Genomic DNA, 24,261 nt, shown 5'->3' on the forward strand with positions numbered 1-24,261 from the left:
TTTTTAAAGTGGAGGATCCATGAGGATCCGTGTAACCCAGTCCCGTAAAAGTGCAAAGGATTTCTGAGCTTATTCCTTCTCCCTTCCTATATTTAAGCACATCGTTATGTCATCCGCACATGCGGAACCTGGGAATCACCTAGCCCTACTCAGAGGTAGGTTAAGAGCACAAGCTTGTGCATGCCTACTCGGAAGTAAGTCCCATTAACAGGAAACTACCTCCCCCATCCCGTTGAGTGTAGGATTACAGCCTAAACGGAGGATTTCCCCCACCCCAACCGTTCTTTTCAGGCATGCTAAAATGGAAGGTTTGGGCACTGATAGCAATTGTGGAAGCATCCGCAGCAGACGGTGCTCGCTCTCGATCTATGCAGAGAACCCGGCGCTGCGATGGGATCCCGGATGCGTGGGGGGACAACACACGGAAGAATTCTCATTGGACGCCGAGAAAGCGGAGAAGGACCCATTAGATTGAACTACAGCTCCCAGATTGCTCTCCGCGGCCACTCAAGGCTCTGTAAAAGTGACACAACCCTCCTGTTATGCAAAGCAAAGGAAGGCTTTGAACTACGTTTCCCAGAGGGCACCGGCTGTGTACAAAGATGTCCCTGGCCTTGGAAAGGGGAGCTGTTTGTACAGAACAGAACGGCAGAGACTGACAGGTGTGCGGACACCTGGATGAGGTCTGTTTGGAGAGCCTCCGGAGGTAAGTTTGGACCTGGAGAAAGAGGGGCTGTAAATAACGGGGGCTCGGTTTGCATAGCATTCGGTTCTAAGGGAGGAAAACTGACGGGTCTTTTCGTTTTCAGTTTTTGGTGAAAGCAAAAGCAGGTTGTGGCTCAGGCAGGGCGCGGGTTTTACGCATTACAGAGCTGTGCTAGAGAATCTTGCGCATATGCATGGTGGAATATAAACTCTGTTTGTTTTCGTACTGGTGATTACAGACCCTCTAAGTGTCCCTATTTTCCAGGGACATCGCTGATTTACAGAAGCTGTCCCGGTTTCTGATTTGATCTCGGAATGTCCCATTTTTCCTTAGGATGTCCCTATTTTCATTGGAGAAATGTTGGAGGGTTATCTGAAGTTATCCAACCCCTGAGCCGCCTGAAGGCAATTCTGTATAGATTTTTTTAAAATGTTTAATGTTTTATTGTGTTTTTATATATGTTCAGAGCTGCCCAGAGTGGCTGGGTAAACCCAGTAAGATGTGTGGGGTATAAATAGTAAAATTATCATTAAGGAATGGGATGTCCCTATTTTCATCGGAGAAATGTTAAAGGGTATGTGATTATATATAAACCAATTTACATGGGGATAAGCACCCCTGAACACAGTGAGCTTTACTTCTCAGTAAACACAGAAGTATATTGTTAGGTATAATCCAACTCAAGATTGATTGTGCCCCCTTTAAAAAAAAATAGTGGATGAAGTTAAAACAGTGCTGCAAAAAACTAATGGTATATCTTGTCGCACATGTGGACAATGAAAAATGTTATTCATTTAGTACTGCTAAGAAAATATGATATGCTCCTTTTGTGAAATGGATGTATCAGATAAAGAAACTTAATAAAGATTTAACAAGTAAAATGCAAATGGTTGCAGGTTCAGTTTCCAGAATCTCCCAGCTAGGGCTGGAAGAGACCCTTGCCTGAAAGAACTGAGAGCTGCTGCCAGTCGGTGTTGACAATATTGGGTTTCCATTATTCCTAAGTATCTTTGTTATACCTGAATACTATGCAAGAGAAGCTACTTAAACAAGTGATAAACATTGCAGATCTAGGCGCCACAACTTCTAAAATTTCCTTCTTCTCTGACACAGATTCACTGCTGGTTTTCAGACTGTGTTGTAGGAAACCATAGGATTTCTCAAAAACTTTTAAGGATTTTTTCAGTAAGGAAGATCAGTAATAAGAGACAAGCTTCCCTGAAAGGCTCCAACAACCTGCAGCCATAAGAAAATCTTAAGTGTTGGGGTGTGTGTGTGGTGTGTGTGTGTGTGACTATTTTGCTCACACAAGTTTATGGTGAAACCCAATAGGCCCTGTAAGTACCGTGAGCTCTAATTTGCATCCCAGAATGTATTTCAGTCTCCTCTACAATATTTTTGGGGAACTGGGGCTCCATAGCAGACAATTTGGTGCTGTAGAGATTTCCTAAATGTTAAGAAAGGCTGAAAACCACTGGTATATTCCAGGAGGGGTACAATTCAATAGTGTCTCACCAAAAGCTGAACGGTTGAAATGCTAAGAGTTGAATGCATATACGCTTGTGTGCGGAACTGGGATTTTAATCCACTTTTTTGTGATGACTCTGAGATGACGGATGGGTTGGTATTCCTGTTTAACATGAACGAAATATTGGCCTATGTATTTCTTCTGTCCATGGATTGAAATGTTTTCAGGAGAGCATCGGTGCAAGTACATGTTTACTCAGAAGTCCAGCCGAGTTCAAATGGGTCTTATTCGCTGAGGCAGCAGCGCTGTGCAGCCTTGATAGCAAGTGCTGTTGACTTCAACTGCTTAGTACTTGAGTTAATATTGACTTTTATTTATTTTCTACAAAGGGGAGGCAACCGAATAATGCAGAGGCTATGTGTGTGTGTGTGTGTGTTTTCTCCAGACTAGAAACATCGTAGGACTGCAAGCCACCTGATTATTAATTTCCCTGTCACCTTTTTACAAATATTTACCACAGCTTTCAAAATAAAAGGGCAATGTAGTTCTCAGGTTTGGCTTGTTGGCACGGGGCGGAGGAATAAATATTTCAACAGGGCGAAAACCATATGCATGTGTGTTTTAAGACAACCTGCAAAAAAGAGCACAGCAAAAAGCAAACGAGCCACACATTGCGATGCTCTTAATTTTTATTTTCATTTGTCAAAGCAGGTCTGTGAGAGACTGAGCAGGGGCGTCTCCATAGCAACGCTGCATTCCCCCCCCCCGTCCTCTGAGGAGCTTCCCGCTTCCGTCTCCTCCTCCTTTACTGCGCTTGCTCTTTACCTCGGGGAAAGGAGTGGGGGGGGGGGTGAGAATCCGCGGAAGGGCGCATGCGCGTCTCCGTCAAACCCAAGCCGGCCGTCTCGCTCCTTGTAATCCGGAGAGAGAGGCAGGGGGGGCGGGAGGGGGTGCCCGGTGCGCCGCGCCTGCGCAGTGGCTTCCCGGTCGGCGCTGCCCAAGGAGCTTGTTATTCAGCTCAGTCAGCCTTTTCTGGCGGCCGGGGCAGCTGCTTGTCAATTGCCTGGGTCGGGTCAGCCGCCGCCGCCACGGACCCCGAGCGCCCTAGGCCGGCAAGTATCGAAGACCCCGTATATGTGTGTGTGTGTGTGTGTGTGTGTGGCTTGCGACACACCTTTACCCTCCTCCGCCTCCCCTTCCAATTCCCTCTTCTGGGGCTCCCCCCTCCCCGGTCCCTCTTTTCCTAGTTGCAACCCTAGATTGGGGACCCTCGATCCGGTTCCTCCATGCCTGCCTCCTACCCACCCAGCAATATCCTCCTACCATTTCCCTTTTGGGCAACCTCACACCTTTTTCCTATTCATAATTTTAATCATAATAATTTTATTATTTATACCCCGCCCCTCTGGGGTATAATAAATTACCTTGTTCTCAGAAACCACTCTCTCTAATAATTGCATGCAGTTGTGACCTGCAATTGTGACCCTTCTTTTCGCTTGCTTTAATAACATATAATACCACCCTTTTTATTTGTGCTCGCCACCCCATCTCTTCTCCCTACATAACCTCAGATCTTTCCCCATATATAAACCTTACACTCCTCCTCCAGTTTGTTGCTCTGGCACCTTCTCGCTGTTTGCTCTGACAGGCATCCTTCTGTCTTTTTCTGCTTTGGAGGACCACAAGACACACACCCTTCAAACCTTTTGTTTCTATTCCCATGTACACCCAGACCCTTTAAATCTTGCATCTGTCCCTGCAATTCAGCACCGCTGCACCCAGTTCTCCTTGTCTGCTGTGCTTGAGCTGCCCCTTTTCTCTCTAACTTAATTTAGCTTCCTCGCTGGACTCTTACCCTCTTTTTGCATCATCCCCACACTCCATTCCCATCTTTTTCTGGGTATGTTGTTGTTGTTGTTTAGTCGTTTAGTCGTGTCCGACTCTTCGTGACCCCATGGACCAGAGCACGCCAGGCACTTCTGTCCTCCACTGCCTCCCGCAGTTTGATCAGACTCATGCTGGTAGCTTCAAGAACACCATCCAACCATCTCATTCTCTGTCGTCCTCTTCTCCTTGTGCCCTCCATCTTTCCCAACATCAGGGTCTTTTCCAGGGAGTCTTCTCTTCTCATGAGGTGGCCAAAGTATTGCAGCCTCAGCTTCACGATCTGTCCTTCCAGTGAGCGCTCAGGGCTGATTTCCTTCAGAAAGGAGAGGTTTGATCTTCTTGCAGTCCATGGGACTCTCAAGAGTCTCCTCCAGCACCATAATTCAAAAGCATCAATTCTTCGGCGATCAGCCTTCTTTATGGTCCAGCTCTCACTTCCATACATCACTACTGGGAAAACCATGGCTTTTACTATACGGACCTTTGTTGGGATCAATTCTCTGTTGAAGTGTGCAGCTTTATTTTCTCATGAAATGACCTAAATTGCCATTTTGAGGTGGAGCGGCTGTTCCTTGGCAGACAGGTGCTAAAGGTGGAAGATGGGATGCATATCACTGCTGATTGTTTTACGATTTTGTGAAACTAGCACTTGTGTCTTTGTATATATTGTATAATTTATAAGTGCCACCCTCCACCACATGGTTCCAGAGTGGCCTATTTGCCCTGTGTGAAATCTGAGCGTCTGACAGCAGCAATGAGACTGAGTGCAATCCTAACCATATATACTTAGAAGTAAGTCCTGTTGAAATCAGTGGGACTTACTCCCAGGTAAGGGTGGCTAGGATTTTAGCCTGAACCAGGAAGTCCCTAGTTCAAGTATTGCCACAGACACAAATTTGCTACATGGGCTTGGTTCTCTCAGCCCATCATGGTTAATATGGGAAAAATAATACTAATCTACAAGACAGGGCTAATGTAAGGATTACTAAGAAACTTTCTTCAGGGTTTTTTTTAAAAGTGTGATATTAATGCTCACTATTATCATTAAATTGAAGTGTAGCTTTAATATTGTAGGTAGTGTTGTGTACATTATTTTAACTGGAGCACTCAGCAACTTGCTAGGAACAGCACAAATTCTTTTTTGGCAAGAGGATGAATGGATAGTGAGATCAACACAGTAATTTTGTTCTCAAGTAGGATGATTCAGTGAGCTGTGCTTGCATACTGTAGTCCCTAGGGTGGTGTTAGGCAGTATTTCATATACCAGAGATGGACAAACACTTGTTTCAGACTGAATAGCTTTTGTTAGGAAGAGTTAATGCCCATTAGTGAGGACCTGTGAGACCCTATAATACATAATTATGCTTTGCATCTAACTATCAAAGCTCCTTGCAGTGGTGAGAAAGTAGTGCCATCCTTGTTTAAAATATGAACAAGCTGGGGCTTAATTTGGAAGGGATTTTAGTTGCCATTCAATATGTGCGTGTTCAGAACTATGCTCACTAAACTTCATGGAATTGCTGTATATGTATGGGACGCTAAGGCCAAATTTATACTGCTCATTTTAAACCAGTTTGAAATGGGTGTAATGAACCCAGATTCTCCAGTGGGGTTGTGGGAACAGTAGTCTTATGAGAATGAAAAACTTATTTGCTAACAGATTCTTTGTACCTTCACAGAACTATGCTTCCCATGGGCTCTGGATGGGAGCCTTCAGCTAACTGTGTGTAAAACTGATTTCAGTCTGTAGTAGTGCAGACATACCCTAAAGAAAAACTTTCTAATGACATAGAGGTTCTATATCTAATTGTTCACTTTGGAGTGACTGCGCCATTAGTGTGGTCTAACTAGTCTAAACCTGTGCTGAGCAAATGAAACACAAAAGAAAACACACATTCTGCTCTGAACAGGGACGTGTGCTTTCTTGACACTCCTTCTAATTACCTTTTGCTGAACGCTGGAGGCAAAATGTGTATATGAAGGCATATATTAATACGGAACTTGAGAATCCAGTGCAAGACTAGGAACAATATGGTTTTGTTCAAGATGAGTCACAAATAGTTTCTTTATAAATGCCAGTTTGCTTTTCTATTTTCTTTATCTACAAAAATTGCTAAGTAGAATGATTTCACTGATAGAGATCACGTTAGTTGTGATTTTAAAAATGGTATAACTTGCTAGAACGGTGGCTCTTATTTACTTGAACTACAGTGGAACTACAACATTTCACACAGAGCTGATCTGACTCTTTAGGTAATTCTTGAATTGACGGTATTTCCAGTGATTTCAGAAGCCTGGGAGTTTTTCATTATGCCAAACCACACAAACTTTGTCTTGAAAACAATGTTTTCTGATGCTAGCTTTCCAGCCAACCCCAAAAGATGGTTTGTCAATTCAGACACCACACTAAAATACATTTGACAAAGCATTGTTAACTGTGTTTGGACGCCTGAATTCAGCCTTAGTCTAAATATTAAAAAATGCATTTACTCATAGTTAGCCCAGATTACATTTCCAGCGGTGCTCCTCTGTCCGCTCCCCCCCCCTTGATTCACTGTCTGCTGTCTAAATGTAGATTGTAGATTACTTGGGGCAGAGAGCTTTCTTTTTTTCTTTACACCATTTTGTCAAGTGAGATGTACAGTGAGCATGCTGTGTGAAGAAGCAGCACAAGGAGCTTACAACACTGACAACTTAGAACCTTACATTTTATTCAAATTTCATGCGCACTAGAATAAATTGCTTAGCCATTTTGAATATGGAAGACTTTTATTTCCTTTTAAGTGTTCGCTAATTACAGACATCCGTTTATCATTTGTTGGCTTCAGGTTTATTTTCCTCGAAGAGCCTTCTCCGTTGTGTAATGGGATCGCTATACGCTTTGCCACCTTCTGCACTCACAATAAATATTCTTCGTGGTTAGGTTTGGTCACTATTTTAGTCTTAAAAGTGCAAGAACATCTATGAAGCATTGCTTTGTTTTATATTATATTATGTGTGTAATTTCATAGCTGAGAAAGCGGAGATTCAGAATAAGTATGTGAAATACACGTTTTAGGGTGTGCCTGTTTTGTGACTCTTTACTTCCCTGCCTCCTCGGAACATATTTATTATTTTTTGGGTGACGGGAAAGAGTGATGTAGAGATAAAGGGAGATTTGGAGAGTTAGGTTAAAGGACGCAAATGGTTTGGACTGGTTTAGCATGTTGAGGAGGGAACTGCATGTAGGCATTAGTTCCCCACCTATGATGGAAACCACCTCCTGAAATTCTGTCAACATGCTTCACATCACATCACCCCACACCCAAACCACAACAGCTGAATGCTTGGGCAGTGTGTGAATGCCCAATTACTTGTGGTTGTTACGGCAGCTGGAATGTTTTGCAGAATCTTTGACATTTTTACCTGAGTGTAGGTTGCAAGCAGCAAAGTTAGAAATTATCTCAGAACTTCATACAAACCAGGCAGCTCATTATCACTGATATAGTCTTGGTAGTTGGAACACTTTTAAACATCCATTATGCACTGCAGCTGAGAATGATTCAAATGAATGCAACTGTTTTATTTATAATCAATCACAAATGTGTTTTGTTTCTTTAGTAATGGCAATCTCTGCTTTTCTCTCTTCTGTAAGGCTCGACCAGTTTCCCACCTCTTCACAATGAGACAGTTCTGGCTTCACTTCTTCCCTTCACCCTGTAGTTGATAGTTCTAGATGTGGAGGCAATGCTGGAGTAGAGATGGCAGACAGTGTCAAGATCTTCCTTAATGATCTCATCAGGGTAAGTGTTTCCTTTTTATTATGGCCATCTATTTTTAAAGTGTGTTTATAGGCTAAAATTGGGGCATGGGTGGCGCTGTGGGTTAAACCACAGAGCCTAGGACTTGCCGATCAGAAGGTCAGCGGTTCAAATCCCCGTGACAGGGTGAGCTCCTATTGCTCGGTCCCTGCTCCTGCCAACCTAGCAATTCGAAAGCACATCAAGTGCAAGTAGATAAATAGGTACAGCTCCGGCGGGAAGGTAAACAGTGTTTCTGTGCGCTGCTCTGGCTCGCCAGAAGTGGCTTAGTCATGCTGGCCACATGACCCGGAAGCTGTACGCTGGCTCCTTCGGCCAATAAAGCGAGATGAACGCTGAAACCCCAGAGTCGGCCACGACTGGACCTAACGGTCAGGGGTCCCTTTCTTTACCTATAGGCTAAAATTAGATTTCAAGTATTTCCAGTTGGATATTAAGATTTGTGGATTCTAGTTTTCTAAGGTGCCAAGGAAGCCTCTTTCTCTCAGACAGCAAAAGCAAGGAGAGGGCTCAGAGCCTCCGGGGCTATTTCCATCTGGAGTTGCATTTTCAGTGGGCGATCAATGTGATGGTAGAGCAAAATCATTCTCAAAGCAAATTTCCTTGGGGTCTGATTATGAAGAGCTATGCGAGCTGATAATAGGATCGTTCATACAGCCATGGTATGGTGCTATAAGATTAAGCTAACTGGTGTACCCTTTCCCCTTCTTACATGCTCTACTTATTTAGTTCCTAGTTTGTGGCAAACCATACGTCTGAACTGGAAAACTGGTTTACACTTGCCCTCAGAATCTGATTGTGGAAACCTGGTTTGAAAATCAAGAGCAAACCGCAGTGTAATACCCCGTGTAATACACAGTGTAATACACCCCTCCAGATATTGCTGGTCTCCAACTCCCATCTCTAACCTTTGGCTTGTGGAAGATGGGCAGGCATGAATTTGAGGCTTCATTTTGCTTTTTCCAATCTTGTCTCCAATTATGGTGATTCCATTTACCTTGTTGCTCAAGCATCTTTGGTTCCTTTCCGCTTGATTCAATCAGCTTTCCCATCTTCCTCTATACCACTGCCATACTCCGACTGTTTTGTATTCTTTCTAGGGTTTTTTTTGTCTGTACTCTTATTTCACACTTTGCAACAACCAAATGTGCTTCACACTGACCTTCCTGAATTTCATCTTGATATAGTTATCTCTGTGCAGCATTCTGCTACCAGTATTAACCCCCTTGCCAGCTATTTTGATCTCATTTAACCACTCCTCCATTGGTTTTTTGTTTCGTTTTTTGCATCCAGTCTATGTTTTCTGCTCTTATTTGGGAACTTCTAAAGGCAGCGTTTTGTAGGCCATTAAGAGTTCTGTAATGTAACACTTTACACACGTTTGCGGGTGTTGATGCCAAAGCCAGTTGTTGATGGTTTAGGTATTGCCTAGGTTGATTCTGCTAAACTAATACAACTACCTTTTCAGGAAAATAAGAACTAACTCTAAACCCCTTTGCATAGGATGTACCTCTTGAGTGGCTTCCTAGTTTGGTACTATCATTCCCACTGGCAGAGAGATTTAGAAATGCTCATAAATAGCTCTTCATGCTTCTGTCACAGCTTATCTTTCACCCCTCATTTTCCATCAAGCCCTTTCTTTCATCCTCTGCTCTTTATTCATTCTACAACCCCTTATTCTTAAAACCAGCTCTGCCTCTTACTCTTGGAACTCCTTCCCAGACAATGCCCACAATACTGTTTCAGTTTCTATCCACAGATCTGTTCTTAATAGCAGATTCTTCTCTCTCACAGTCCTAAGCCCCTTGTTGCTTTCCCTACCCTCTCACATCACGGTCTTGCAACCCAATCATGTGCATCTTTTCTCAAAAGGAAGGCCTACCTAATTTAATCAGACTTAGGACTTGGATACATTAGTAAAGAAAAAGCGTTTTATATGTGTTATAACACTGTGCAGTCTGGCCCGCCACAAGGTCTGAGGGACGGTGAACTGGCCCCCTCCTTAAAAAGTTTGCTGACCCCTGGACTACACAAATCTTTGAAGGAGTAATAGTTTGCCAAAAGAGAAAACAAACTACCCTCTGATGTCATTTTCTCTGAGTCCCTGGAACATTTAGTCATTTTATTCTAGGTCACTGGGTAGTTAATACTAGGTGTTGCTCATGGATTGACCTTTGGCTAAAATTGAGAGTGCTGGAGCTCCTGCTTGGCTAGAAAGCCACTGGCAGACACCCAGGCTTGTCTTTTGAGAAAATGTTAGAAGGAAAAAGAAAATGTAACGCAAGTATCTGAGTTGTCCCAAACACTTGAGCTGTGGTTTGCTGTATAGTACAATGGACTATGTGTGTACATTGATTCCATTATTGCAGTATGCAGTTGTAAGGTTTGGCATTAGGCTTGTCATACAGCATCCTGGAAACAAAATCTGTCTTACGTTGTCATGTTTCTAGACCTCTAGGCTTGGAAAATATGTTCGAAAATGTGTAGATAATGTTTGACTGAAGTTTCAGAAATCCAGCAGGCGTTGCAATAGGCTTTCCAGTAGCTGGAGTTGCTTATTTCTGTGTAAATTCTCATGGTTTAGTTGTCCCACTCGAAGTAGGTTTCCCTGAGTAAACCTTCATTTCAGACTCTTTCTATCCTCTACTGGAATTTGGTTATTAAGATAGGAAGAGGGTATGGCTCATCTTTGAGCTGGCAGAACAAGTGAGTCTTTCCCTTTCTTCTTCCTAAATTCATCCCGTAGTTCATAAATCAGAGTTGTCACAAGGTTATTGATCTGTATTTAATCTGTAAAACTCACCTATTAATTTTTCCCTCCATAGGAAGCTCCTACAGCCAATCAGAAGCCGTGTAACCCGCACCAGAAGTTCGGGTTCCAAAGAATGTTCGCAAACCGGAACAATCACTTCCGAGTTTGCTGCATTCGGGAGCCAAAACGTTCGAGTCGCAAGTCATTTGACTTCCAAGATATGACTGCATTTTGTCTCTCTCTCCCTCTTTGTATAGGGAATTAAAGACTCCATATGGGGGATCTGGACAATCTCCAAGTTGGATGCTCGAATCCAGCAGAAAAGGGAAGAGCAGCGAAAAAGAAGAGCAAGCAGTGTGCTTGCCCAGCGAAGAGCACAGAGTGAAGAGAGGAAGCAGGAGAAGTGAGTTTGGGAGGGTTTGGAGTTTGATCATGCTCCAACTTTCAATATACAAAGATAAGAAATATTTAACAAACCAAAGTAGGAATGCCTGGAAATATATGATAACGGCACTGTGGGATATATAGAAGTTGGAACCGTGTATTTTATACACGCATATCCCACTTACCAAACACAATGTTTTCCATGGAGATCATTCGTTAGGTGAGTGTTTGCATAACAAGTCTGTGATTTCCATTATTTCCTATGGAAATATTTCTAAGCCCCCCTCGCCGCTTTTTCAGTGGTTTCTTCCTGAAGCGGCTGCAACCAAAGGAAAAAAACCAATTTGCCCTATCTCTCCTGCTCTCCGATTCACCCAATCCCTATCCCCACCTTCATGGTTTCTGCCTGAACATTACTGCTACCGACAAGGGAAAAAACACAGAAGGAAGAAAACTGGCTGTTCAGATAAGTGTATAGCGAGACTTGGGCATAATGAATGGATAAGTGAATTTTTGGGTAGTGAGTGTGTGGATAGCAGGACCTGTGTGTATTTCTAAATATGGTGGGCTTTTGGGAAAAGAGAATTAAAAAGTAGATTTATTATTCTACTCGGAAATGGGTGTCCTGGTGGTCTCCCATCCACGGAACTGATCTGGTCCACATCTGCTCAGTTTCAGCATCTAAAGTTATCAAACCAACCACTAGGTTGTAGATAAGTGGGAATTTGACAAGAGTAATTTAATGTATTTATTCTGGTTTTTTCCCTGGTTGAGAGAGACTTGGGCAGAATGTACATTCACATTGTCACTTGTCAGAAGCTCTCACACCTTCCCCTTGTTTCTCTCTAGTGAGCCCCGGATAGTAAGCCGAATAGTTCAGTGTTGTGCGTGGAATGGCGGTGTATTCTGGGTTAGTATATTTTTGTTGTTTTAAACATCTGAACATCATTGAAATGATTGTGTACATGTTTGCTGGCTTGCATGCAGGAATCTTGCAAATCCGGGAGCAAACCAATAAGTGACTTAAATCTTCCGTGTTAGATTGGTTTGCCAATGTTTTACTATCTCAAATCAGATTTTATTTTTTCAGAGGGTTCCTGAAAAAGGGATTTGGATATGCGGCCTACTTAATTCTTCTGCTGCTTTGTTGCCAGTAATCATTGCCAGCTGCCTTCTGGCCTGCCCACAAAATGTCTATGAGCCACCGGAATGTCTAGACTTACATTTTTGGGGGAATCGTTGCCTTCATAAACCAGTCCTTTCATTTGTGAGCCTATTTCTCAAACCTCAAAAACTTCTGCACATTCAGATCTAGAAGTGGTCTTGGGCAGAACACCACTGAACTGAATTGTGTGTTAGAACCAGCTCAGTCTTCTGACCTTGTGGTTAGTATAATGGATCTTCACAGCCTTGATTACAATATTATTTATTGTGGGTTTTAAATTTCCATTTAGAGTGTGTCTTGGCTGGTGAAGTTTTAGTATGGAAGCACTAAAAAGGAACCCATCTAATATGGATTTTGGCTGTATTTAGAGGAAAAGTCAGAATGCTACTCCAGGTGTTCTTTTGTTTTAATAGAGCTTCTAGCTCTTTGTCTGCTGTGTGCATGCAGACATATTAAAGTGCATAGGCAATGCAAGCTTAAGTGATCAGGGGGCAGAATTTGGGGACCATGGCAACAACCATTCCCCCCCCAATGGTGGCCGTCTCTGTAACTGCCTCTCCTTAAAACAGGGGTGGGGGACCTTTTGGCTCTTTCCAGCAGTTGCTGAATTACAACTCCCATCATCCCTGGCCATTGGCCACACTTGTTGGGGCAGATTGGAGCTGTAGTTCAGTAACTTCTGGAAGGCCAAAAGTTCCCTGCAACTTCCTTAAACAACAACAAAAAAAGAGTTGTTCAAGGTGCTTCAGATCCCAAAATTAGCCAATATGATTCCCTCCAGATGTTTAGCACTACAAGGTGCATCAGGCCCAGTCTGCATGGCCATTGACCAGAGATGATAGGAGAGTTGTAGTCTAAATCTGGATTGCACCACATGAAATGTCTACTGTAGGTTCCATGTCTGGTCCTTCCTTGATAGTTAGGCTGTAGTGTTGATGGTCTAGCTTTATGCAACTCCATCTGCGTCCTTCATAATTCAGAGCGGATTAGCATATGCCTGTAGAATTCCCAACATCTGTCGCTTTATGCTGTTCCCCACATACATAGAGATGCAAGTGTTTGCTAAGGTGCATGGGCAATACCTTGTGCGTGTGTCTTCTTGTACACCTGTCTGAATGTGGAGAAGAATAATACACACCTGGAGGAAACTGTAGACTTTGAAAGGGTAAACTAATTTGCAAATACTGTATTGGCCTGAATATAAGCTTCACTTTTTCCCCAAATCCCGACCGCGCAAAGTTAAAGTGTGGCTTAAATTCACAACCTTACAAAAATTCGCGACCTTACAAAAACGATATCGCTGCTGAAACAGACATATGGTAAAATGGAACAAAAAATGTTTTCTTGCTGATTTGCCAGCTTGAGACTGTTCATTTGCCATTTACAGGTGTGAGTGCCTGCGGAATTGTAGCAATTAAATAGCGATTTGTGATTTTAGCGACTACAATAACTTTTGTAGGTTTTCAAGACTGAAGGCTTAAATTGACACCAAGTTACAATTCTACCAACTGCAGCGATTTTCAGCCTGTAACCCAATTTTAAGGAAGCGGCTTATATTCGGGCATTGTCTTTTTTTCTCTCTCCCCCCCCCCCTTGAATTTTAAAGGTGCGGCATATTTGCGGGTGCGGCTTATATTCAGGCCAATACGGTACTGGAGATTTTGGAATTATGGCTAAATTGTAGAAGGGAGCGTGTCTATACAAACATGTTAAACTGTACTGATTTCCTTCTTTGCTTCTTCTTCTTAGCTTAGTCTCCTCTTGTTCTATCAGGTATTTATACCTGTTCTTCAGTCAGCCACAGCACAAATAATCGGTAAGTATTAGAAGTGCCTTTTATTAGCTGCACCTGGTATGACAACTTTAACTGTTGACCATAGTAGTTCAGGCACTGGTGACTTCAATATTGAATTACTGCAATGCCCTCAGTGTGGGGCTTCCCTGGTGCTTGACCTAGAAACTTCAGTTGGTGCAGAAGGCTGTAGCATGCTTGCTGATGGGAGTGAGACCCTATCAGCATATATCCTCTGCTCAGAGATCTGCTGTGGTTGCCTATTGGTATCAGGCTTTCCTGTACAGTTCATTGGTGCCTGCTTAAAACATTCTTGTTTAGGCAAGCCTATCCTGGCAAGTAGGGGTGCGGGTGGCGCTGTGGGTTAAACCACAGAGCCTAGGACTTGCTGATCAGAAGGTCAGCGGTTCGAATCCCTGCGACGGGGTGAGCTCCCGTTGCTCGGCCCCTGCTCCTGCCAACCTAGCAGTTCGAAAGCACGTCAAAGTGCAAGTAGATAAATAGGTACCGCTCCAGTGGGAAGGTAAACGGTGTTTCCATGCGCTGCTCTGGTTCACCAGAAGCGGCTTAGTCATGCTGGCCACATGACCCGGAAGCTATATGCCAGCTCCCTCGGCCAATAAAGTGAGATGAACGCTGCAACCCCAGAGTCGGTCACGACTGGACCCAATTTACCTTTACCTATCCTGGCAAGTAAATATTCATATGTTTTTTACTGTTAAATTTAGTTGCCTTTAAATGTTTTAAACTGTTTTATTGATAATTTTAACATTTCTTGTAAACCCTTTGGAGGTTTCGCTATAATCAAGTGGTGTTATATAAATAAATTTCCTTAAATGAATAAAAAACTGCCAGGAGACAATTGCTTGCATCTTGGTTAGCCAGTCATCAACTCATGGCAACATGAACCGTGTGCCTGAGGGACCTTGAACTTGTTTCAGCTACTAGCCCTGCATGCCAAACCTCTTCGGAAACTGATGGGAATCTTCAAAAATAATTGGGAACCTGGTATACAGGGGTCTGCCATTCAAAAGCGGGCTGTGTTGGAACTGCTAGCTTTTGCCATCTCCTTCAGTGCACCTAAAGTAGCTTTTTGGCTCCTGTCACAAGCCTTGTAGAATTCACAGTACTTTGGTCCCAGACATTGGGTGGCTGATTTTTTTATCTTTGTCTCTGGAAGGTGACCCCTCCTTACACGGTGATGTCTGGTCCTGGCTGGAATTTATCCTCACCTCCATCTTCAGTGCCCTTTGGGTTCTTCCCCTCTTTGTGCTGAGTAAGGTTGTCAATGCCATCTGGTTTCAGGTAGGTGACCTTGCCAGGAAGATGTTACTCCTTTTTGTGCAAAGCTTGTCAATTGCTGATTTCGATACTTGTCTCACCAACACCAAAATCTTGTACTAATTTATTCAGAAATAAGAACACAGTATTCAGTGGTGCTTATTCTCTAGTAAGTAAGCCTGGGACGCGGGTGGCGCTGTGGGCTAAAGCCTCAACGCCTAGGGCTTGCCGATCGAAAGGTCGGCGGTTCGAATCCCCGCGGCGGGGTGCGCTCCCGCTGCTCGGTCCCAGCGCCTGCCCACCTAGCAGTTCGAAAGCACCCCCGGGGGCAAGTAGATAAATAGGTACCGCTTACCAGCGGGAAGGTAAACGGCGTTCCGTGTGCGGCTCTGGCTCGCCAGAGCAGCGATGTCACGCTGGCCACGTGACCCGGAAGTGTCCTCGGACAGCGCTGGCCCCCGGCCAATAGATGTGAGATGGGCGCACAAACCCCACAGTCTGTCAAGACTGGCCCGTTCGGGCAGGGGTACCTTTACCTTTACCTTTATTCAGTGGTGCTTATTCTCTAGTAAGTATGTTTAGGATTGTAGCTTAAGGGTGTATCTCATTTGACTGGTCCATATCTATTTATATCTGTATATCCACTCACACAAACTACACACACACACACACACACACACACACACACACACACACACTGCATGCATTCAGACACACTTAGATATGCACACATACATCCAGTATTTTTAAGGCCAAGCTCCCAGCTTGGTCCCCTTTCGGAGTGCATATTGCAAATTCAGCGGTATGTAAAGTGAAAATGGATACATGTCTGATTATGTACAGATGATGTGCACCTCGTGATTGGTTGTGAGTGGCCTGGAGGAGGGTGGGATCTCATCCATTTCCAAAGCGGAACAAAGTAAAGTGATGGTATTAGGAGAAGTCTATTACTGCCCTTGCTGCCACCTGTTTTGAGTGGTTTATTGAAAGCTTTCATATTTCATTTCATTTCATTTTTTAAGGATGGGGAACAGCACCTTGGAAGTTAAAGCAGCTGTGTTAAAATGCAGGACAGTAACAAATGCTACAGGGACGCGAGTGGCGCTGTGGGTTAAACCACAGAGCCTAGGACTTGCTGATCAGAAAGTCGGCGGTTCGAATCCCCGCGACGGGGTGAGCTCCTGTTGCTTGGTCCCTGCTCCTGCCAACCTAGCAGTTTGAAAGCACGTCAAAGTGCAAGTAGATAAATAGGTGCCGCTCCGGCGGGAAGGTAAACCGTGTTTCCGTGCACTGCTCTGGTTTGCCAGAAGCGGCTTAGTCATGCTGGCCACATGACCCGGAAGCTATACACTGGCTCCCTCAGCCAATAAGGCGAGATGAGCGCTGCAACCCCAGAGTCGGTCACGACTGGACTTAATGGTCAGGGGTCCCTTTACCTTTACCTAACAAATGCTACTGACTCTTACCTTAGGAAGAACATGAATGAAATCTTTGGTTTTCTGATGAGATATTCTGTGTTTCCTTTTAAAACAAACAACTACAGATGTTTTACCCAAGATGGTTTATATTTACTATGCCTGTTTTTGTTCCTTGTACAAGCTGTATTGTGATGACAGTGGTCCTAAGTAGTGAGAGGATTAAATCTTGTCTTAAGAAATCAGTTTTGCAAAAACATTTCCCTGTGTTTCAGGACATTGCTGATCTGGCTTTCGAGGTGTCGGGAAGAAAGCCCCAGCCTTTCCCCAGCGTCAGTAAAATCATTGCTGACATGCTGTTTAATCTCTTACTGCAAGCTCTTTTCCTCATCCAGGTAAGAGCAAGAAAGGCCTGGCATCTCTTTACAACAACCCAGTTACTTAGTACCATCAGTATATGCAAATGTCTGGCAAATTTAAGACTAAATAGAACTTTTATTCTCGGTAATAGTGGAACTCACAGGTGGAGAATACTTTTGTTTTTATGAATCTTTTATTTGTAAAGGGAATATTTGTATGAATTAATGCTTTATAGTTCTTTTATAGCTGCACTGTATCTTTGTATTTTTGTCCTTCCAGGCAGTGAAGCTTTATGGTTTACATTTTTGATTCTTTGTTTCTTTTCTTTTTGTTAGATTTGCACCATGTTGTTGTTGTTGTTGTTGTTGTTGTTGTTAATAATAAAATAAAACAAAAAAATACCAAGGAAGGCCTGGACTCTGGCTGCACAGACACTTAACAGAATAGTAAAAAATGGGACCCGAATATCACCCAGGCCTTGTACATCCACACTGTTCATGTAAAGTATATTTATACCACTTTTCGCAGTCCTGACTTCTCCCAAGCATCATGGGAACTGTAGTTTATCCCTCACAAAGCCGACTGTTCCCAGGATTCGGGGCAGGGGGAAGCCATATGCTTTAAATGAATAGTGTGGATGTGAGCTATGAGGCAAAACCTGGCATCAGCCAGGCTTTTAAGAGACCAAACTGTGCATTCAGACCATGAGGTACCTAAAGTAGAAAGCTGCTCAGGAAGCTGCAAGCAGGTAAAATATTTCCAGAAGACTCAAGGGTGTGAACTGAGTACCTCTCCTGCTATAACCTCTTAAGAATGATTACTTAAGCAGCTGTTGCCTCGCAGGAATGATGGTTAAACTTTAGTGGTGCCCAAATAACAGTGTATGGGTGGCAATTAATGGATGAGAGAAGCAAAAGCTTCTAGTCCCTTCATTTTTTGCTTTTTTGGGGCTAAATGATGGCACTTCTGTTGTGATTGGAAGGCACTTGCTTTGCAGATAAGAATGCCGCCTCTTAAGTTGATTCCTCCTTGCCTTCTGCAGGGAATGATTGTAAGCCTGTTTCCCATCGATATCATTGGCCAGTTAATTAGCCTGCTTCATATGTCGCTGCTCTACTCACTGTACTGCTTTGAGTATCGTTGGTTTAACAAAGGTAAGTGCTTCTCTTTGCTTCATTATTCAAATAGCTGAGTTTTCTTTAAAGCTTTGGGCCGGTCCATACATATTTACCTTTCTTTTGTGCCTGGGGTCTCTGTGGCAATTGAGGGTGACTTATATGGCAGAGTCTCAGCACCAGCCCTCGAGACTTATGACACTGCCATGGGAGCTTTTAGCGCAATCCATCCATCCCATGTGCTTAATGGATATAAATGTTACCGCCACAGATGAGATCTTGATCATTTATGAACTCTCCCTCTGGTGGTGTGTCTAGGATGTTGGGGTCAGGTCAAGGTCAGGTTCATTTCTCTGCTGCTCTGCAGAGCAGATTGGGAAAGACGTTGAGAATGTTGCTGTATTTCAGTCTAATCTGCTTCACTGGGTTATTGTGAGTTTCTAAAAATGTCACCCTGAACTTTATGGAGGAATGCAGTGTGTGTGTGTGTGTGTGTGAGAGAGAGAGAGAGAGAGAGAGAGAGAGAACTTATCCAGAAGTAATCCCCGCAAATTCAGTGATTCCTTAGTAAGCATGCCCCAGCTGTGTGCTGGCAAAAGACCATACCACAATGTATGACCCAAGTTTTTGGCATCTTTGTGAAACTCCCATTTGTTGCGAAACACTGTGAGTTCGACTGCTCAAGTTTGCAAATGGTGTTTGAGGGGCTTCCACCCTTTTGATGTTGTTGCAGAGAGATCTTGGAATGTGAAATCCAGTATCTATGTGTCTTTGCCTTCTTTTAACACTTTGTGATTGGCTTTTGTCATGTCAGGAATTGAAATGCATCAACGATTATCCAACATTGAAAGAAACTGGCCTTATTACTTTGGATTTGGCTTACCACTGGCCTTCCTCACTGCAATGCAGTCTTCTTACATTATCAGGTGATTTGTTTGGATATATTTTCTTTGGATATTACAGCAGGCAAATGTAGAATCAAATGTACACAAGATAAAGCAGTGGGACAGGAAGGGAAGGTGTGGGGTTAAAGCAGCTACCCCCGACCTGGTGCCCTCAAGATACTTTTGAATCCAACTTGCATCTTACATGACTATTGACTATGCCAGCAGGGTCTGATGGGAGTGGTAGTTCAATAACTATCTAGGGGGCACCAGTTTGGGGGAAACTGACTAGTGCAAGTAATATTGAGTGAATGATAAGAAAACAGGATAGATGGTACTGGCGTGGGGCAGGGAGATAAGGTGTAAAGACAATTTTTGAGTCTAGGGCAGGCATCCCCAAACTCTGCCCTCCAGCTGTTTTGGGACTGCAATTCCCATCATCCCTGACCACTGGTCCTGTTAGCTAGGGTTGATGGGAGTTGTAGTCCCAAAACAGCTGGAGGGCAGAGTTTGGGGATGCCTGGTCTAGGGGTACAGCCAAGATCTGTCCCCCCATGCAACATCTGGAAAATAGATACCCTCTTTCTAGAATGTTATTCCCCTTTACCACACAGCATGCTAATGAACAAGTAGAATATAAGAATAAGATTTGTATTAAAGAGGACTTCAAAACTTTCACAGAAATTCTGATCCACCTGTGTCTTGGGCCAAGACTACACAGATGTAGTGCTGAGATCCATGGATTTGTGCAGAGGTTGGCATCCAGCTGTTGCATCTACCCTTTGTAGTGGTGTATTGAGTAGCATCAGCATAAATAGGGGGCCAGGCACTTGCCTGGGGAAGGAGTGTACTGAGCATGAAACTCTTTTAAGCGCTTTGCATTAGTGCAGTGGACTGCAAGGTGTGAGTGAATGATTAATAGTGGTGGTTCGAATAGGGTTAGTGCCTCTTAATTATTTTCTCAAATTGGTGTTGGTGAATACTGAGTGTGGGAAAAGATCTTGATGTCTGACCAATTTTATCATTGGATTTCTTAACATTAAAAAGGGCTGCAGCAAAACGTGGCAAGGAAAATGATTAGACTCGCTTGTGCGATAAGAATTTGCCCCGAATCTGCGTTCGCATTTGTCTCGCCTCCACTACCCAATTCTGCAATATACTTGTGTTCAACTTGCGCAATGTTATTTGTTCGTAGGTTGACTTCCACAGATCTATAGAGATACCCCTAGCAGTAGTTCTGTAAACATTGCTGCTGTATCTTGTGCCAATAGGCGCATATGTGTGAACAGAAACCATCTCATAATAAGAATGCTCTGATTAATTTATTATTTCTTTTCCAGTGGCTGTCTGTTCTCCATTCTTTTTCCTCTGTTTATCATCAGCGCCAATGAAGCAAAGACACCAGGGAAAGCATAGTATGTATTCTCTCTTCCTGTATGAAATGATGGGAAAGAAGTCTACCAGTTGGCTATGAAATCTGTTCAATTCTTCATGCTGCTAACTGCTTCTTGCCATCTTTGTGATTTAGTTTACCCCTCTGTTGGTGAACTAGATAACTTTGGGAGCCCTGATGGCAAGTTTAACATTCTTAGTATTCCTGATGGGTGGTGTGGGGTGTGCTTGCTATTTGACCAGCAGAAACTGGAGTGTTGAGTGGGGAGAGAGAGAGAGAGAGAGAGAGAGAGAGAGAGTCAAAAGAGGCATTTATCTTCTGTGTAGAGTAACTGGGACAGAGTTAAGATTCCCAGAATGACTACAGGTGCCACTTGCAGAGACGACTTTTGTGGAACGCTGAAACTTGAATCTCAATAAATCAAATTACATGTTGCTGAAGACACTATCCTATCTAATGCATACTGTAGTGTATACAGTTGCTCCCAACTGTGCTCGGCTACGAAGATATTTAAACCCTGAATGTCCTACAGTCTGCTTATAAAATACTTATAAAATGCCCTTAGGCTGTGTTATGGCCCTTAGAGTGCACACACATAGGCATATTTTGTATGTTTTGTGTTGTGAACCGCCCTGTGGTCTTCAGATGAAGGACAGTATGCAAATTAATTAAATAGTTTTGAAAGTAGGGCTGCAGAAAGTTAAGTGCAAAAGGAGCACGTGCACCTGCATATAAGATTTCTGAGCCTAAGCAATTGCACTCAAAGGACAGAATTTCAGTGCTAGGTCCCCTTAGAACAGGGCTGAGAAACCTTTTTTTTCCCCAGCTGAGGGCTGCGTTCCCTTAGGGCCAGTTTTCCAGAGGCCACATACCAGAGACAAAAGTGGGTGGAACAAAGTATGTGATTCTTACTTCTGCTTAGTGGAGCTTCATTCCAGCTATGCAAAATACAGAGGATTCTATGCATGTATATGCACACGCACACATGCACTCTCACTCCAGGCAAGCAAGAGACATCATCACAGTCCAAGGACACATGCCAGGCATGCAAAAGCACTAGAGTGTTGGCCAGGGTGGGTGAGGGGTGTGGCTTGGGGAGGGAGTGGCCTGAAGAGACGCACATGAATTGTGCTGTTTTTTCATTAACTGATGCAAGGCAGAACTCGTGCAGTGAAAGGTCAAAGTGCTCCGATCTTATTTTGGACCGGAAAGCCTTTGGCTGGGAGCTAATAGCCATTTCCCTTGTGTTCCAGCCACTTCCAGCTGCGCCTCTTTTCCTTGGTGGTCTTCCTCAGCAACAGACTCTTTCACAAGACGGTTTACCTTCAGTCTAGCCTGAGCAACTCTGCTTCAGCCGATCGACTTCAGTCCTCTCCACACTCATCACCTGCCAGACAAAAGGCTGCTTTGGCGCACTGAACCATAACCAAAGCAGAGGGGGGGGGGAGAGTACTGTTCCTGGCTGCTGTATACATGGTCCTTTGGTACAGGGGAGGGCAGTCAGTGTTCTGCCAAGGGGCTTGTGCATCCTCCTTCCCCCTCCTATCACTGTTGTGAGCCCCAGTTGAACACCAGCTCTGTGTCACACTGAGCGTGTGGAGTAAAATATTGGGGTGGGGAGGGAAGGGAGCAGTAGAGCCTGGGCTTTTTAAACACCTTTTGTGAGTTTTTCGAAAGCAAGGTTCTTTGCTTGTTTTCACGGCATGCAATGAACCTGTGTCTATACTGGTTGGTGTTTTTTGTTTGTTTGTTTTGTTTTTGATACTTCTCCACCTGACCCTGTGCCATTTCCCCCTCCTGATGAATGATTTTTTTGTAATGCATATTTTGTCGTAGCTTTGTGATAACGCTGATGGGGTCTTTACGGTGAACCTCACCAGGAGTGTTTGGGATTTCTTAATGATCGTAGTTCTTTGTATAGCATATAACTCAGGTCAGGATTTTGTAATCCCTGTTGTGCTGAAATGAAAAGTGGATCATGTAGTTCTAGGTTCAAGATCAAGACGCAGAGTAGGAGGATTCCGCCCTCTTTTTTTCCTTTTTTGGTATTTGGTGACATCTGTACAGTTCTTTCTGCCAACTGACACACTTTGGTGGTGTCACTTTAAAGGACCTTGATGAGTGCCACTCAAACTGTTTTATGCTGGAAGGGATCTGCTTTGATGGATGAAACAAATTCCTAACCTTAGCAGCAGAATGTATGGATTGTTTTTTTTAAAAAAACCTACATCCTTGGAGCTCCCCCACCCCCAAAAAACTTCTGAACTTTCAAAGGGAAAATATGAAAAGTGTACGGGTAAGTTCAGGCACTGAAATGGAAACATGTTAAATCTGTGGCTGGGGTTGTAAAAATTGCAGTGTAATATTTTGTTAATGGAAAGAGGTAGATGTGTGTAAAAATTAGTGTCTTTATAGATCTTGGTGGTGTTTGATGGCAAAAACCACAATGGCAGTTCCAAAGGATATCCACGAAAAACAAGAGAACTCTTTTTTCCTACAGCACTTCTGTACAGGGTTTCAAGAAGTGTCACTATCTTGTTAAATCTAGGTGTGGTGGGTGTGCATTTGCAGCAAAAAGACTTCAAGTCACGGTTAAGAGGCCTCCAGCTCATATGCAGCCTGCCTGATCTGCAATTGTTGTCCCAGCCAAGTCAGAATGATGTATCCCGAAGAGCTCCTGTGTGGTTGTAGTTGCAGCTGAAACTAACTGATAGTCAGCTCAGGATATGTGATATTTGTATGTATCCGTCTGTCTGTGTGTACATATGTAACTGTGTATACACAAAGGAAGCGCAAATGATCCTGATTTTAGACAGTGTTTCTCATGCATGTCAAGACTTCTGTAGGGCCGAAAACTATGAAATTCAAAAGAGTCCTTTGGTTTTTGCAGAACTGAGGTCAGTCTACAGATAAACCTTTTCTCTAGTATTTTCACACTGAAATATTAAATTAAAATGCAAAAAACCTCAACAACCTTACACGACCTTGAATTGATTTTGTGACTGAATTTTGAAGCTAATTTCATTGTGGTGCTGATATAGGGGAGAACTTGGAGTTGCACTCACTGCCAATTTCTGTATATTTTGGAAAGTTGCATTTGGATACCTTTGAACATATTGGGTTGTATCCAGTTAAGTACTACTCATAGTAGACCCATTGAAATTAAGGAATCTAAGTTTGGCATGCCCATTAACTTCAACTAGTCTACGCTGAGTAGGACTAGCACTGGAAACAACCCATTTTGAATTATAGTTCCCGAGATCAAGGAAGGAACAGGTTTTCATTTATTCTTGGATATACAATCGTACCTTGAAAGTATAATGGAATCCGTTCCGGAAGTCCGTTCGATTTCCAAAACATTCAAAAAGTAAAGCAGAAGCTCCTGCAGCCAACTGGAAGCCCTGTCAGATGTTTGGCTTCCAAAAGAACAATTGGAAGCTGGAACAGTCACTTATGGGTTTCAACTGTTTGGGAGCCAAAAGGTTTGAGAACTAGGCTGTTTGACTTCCAAGGTACGACTGTAATAGGATGCCATTTGAACTAAGATGGTGGACTGAACCTTTCAAAACTGCACTTATTTTTGGGTTTCTTAGAACTCCCAAGGCTGATAGTGAACTAATACGTCTTTTAAAATAGGTTTTCTTAAATTGTTTCTGTACTTAAAGATCTAATGGCTCTGGTTGTCTGAGACTACACAGTCCTAAGTAAGGAGGTAGACCCTACCGTGGGAGCAGGGCCTGGGCAGGAGAGTGCTAGAGTTCTGTCTAGTCCTGTTACATGGGATCAGTTCCAATCTGTTACCTCTGAGGATGTGGACAGGCTGCTTGGACAAGTGAAACCGACCACCTGTCTCCTTGAT

General features: G+C 43.4%; 1 protein-coding gene and 1 long non-coding RNA gene across 3 annotated transcripts in view; one reads left to right on the forward strand and one right to left on the reverse strand.

Moving 5' to 3' along the window:
• Positions 1-24,261, reverse strand: part of LOC309519672 — a 363,193-nt gene that overhangs the window by 263,841 nt on the left and 75,091 nt on the right. The gene's annotated exons all lie outside the window — the stretch shown is intronic.
• EI24 (EI24 autophagy associated transmembrane protein) lies at positions 549-23,380 on the forward strand. 2 transcript variants are annotated; one of them, XM_082200190.1, is made up of 11 exons: positions 549-706; positions 7,696-7,843; positions 10,871-11,016; positions 11,847-11,907; positions 13,912-13,978; positions 15,135-15,259; positions 16,926-17,045; positions 18,053-18,164; positions 18,940-19,051; positions 20,350-20,424; positions 21,656-23,380. In XM_082200190.1, exons 2-11 carry the CDS (start codon positions 7,802-7,804, stop codon positions 21,819-21,821), a joined length of 1,026 nt encoding a protein of 341 aa, XP_082056316.1. In that variant the 5' UTR covers positions 549-706; positions 7,696-7,801; the 3' UTR covers positions 21,822-23,380. The 2 variants fall into 2 exon arrangements, with proteins under 2 accessions (XP_082056316.1, XP_082056317.1); XM_082200191.1 differs by lacking the exon at positions 549-706 and adding an exon at positions 3,130-3,286.

Source organism: Podarcis vaucheri (assembly GCF_965113315.1).
Source record: "Podarcis vaucheri genome assembly, chromosome: 15".
Lineage (NCBI taxonomy): Eukaryota > Metazoa > Chordata > Lepidosauria > Squamata > Lacertidae > Podarcis > Podarcis vaucheri.

Excerpts from the sequence above, each read along its gene's own strand:
- EI24 (XM_082200190.1), top strand. The coding sequence starts at position 7,802 with ATGGCAGACAGTGTCAAGATCTTCCTTAATGATCTCATCAGG. Across the intron at positions 15,260-16,925 it reads TCAATGCCATCTGGTTTCAG|GACATTGCTGATCTGGCTTT; the intron begins GTAGGTGACCTT and ends CCTGTGTTTCAG. Across the intron at positions 19,052-20,349 it reads CAGTCTTCTTACATTATCAG|TGGCTGTCTGTTCTCCATTC; the intron begins GTGATTTGTTTG and ends TTTCTTTTCCAG.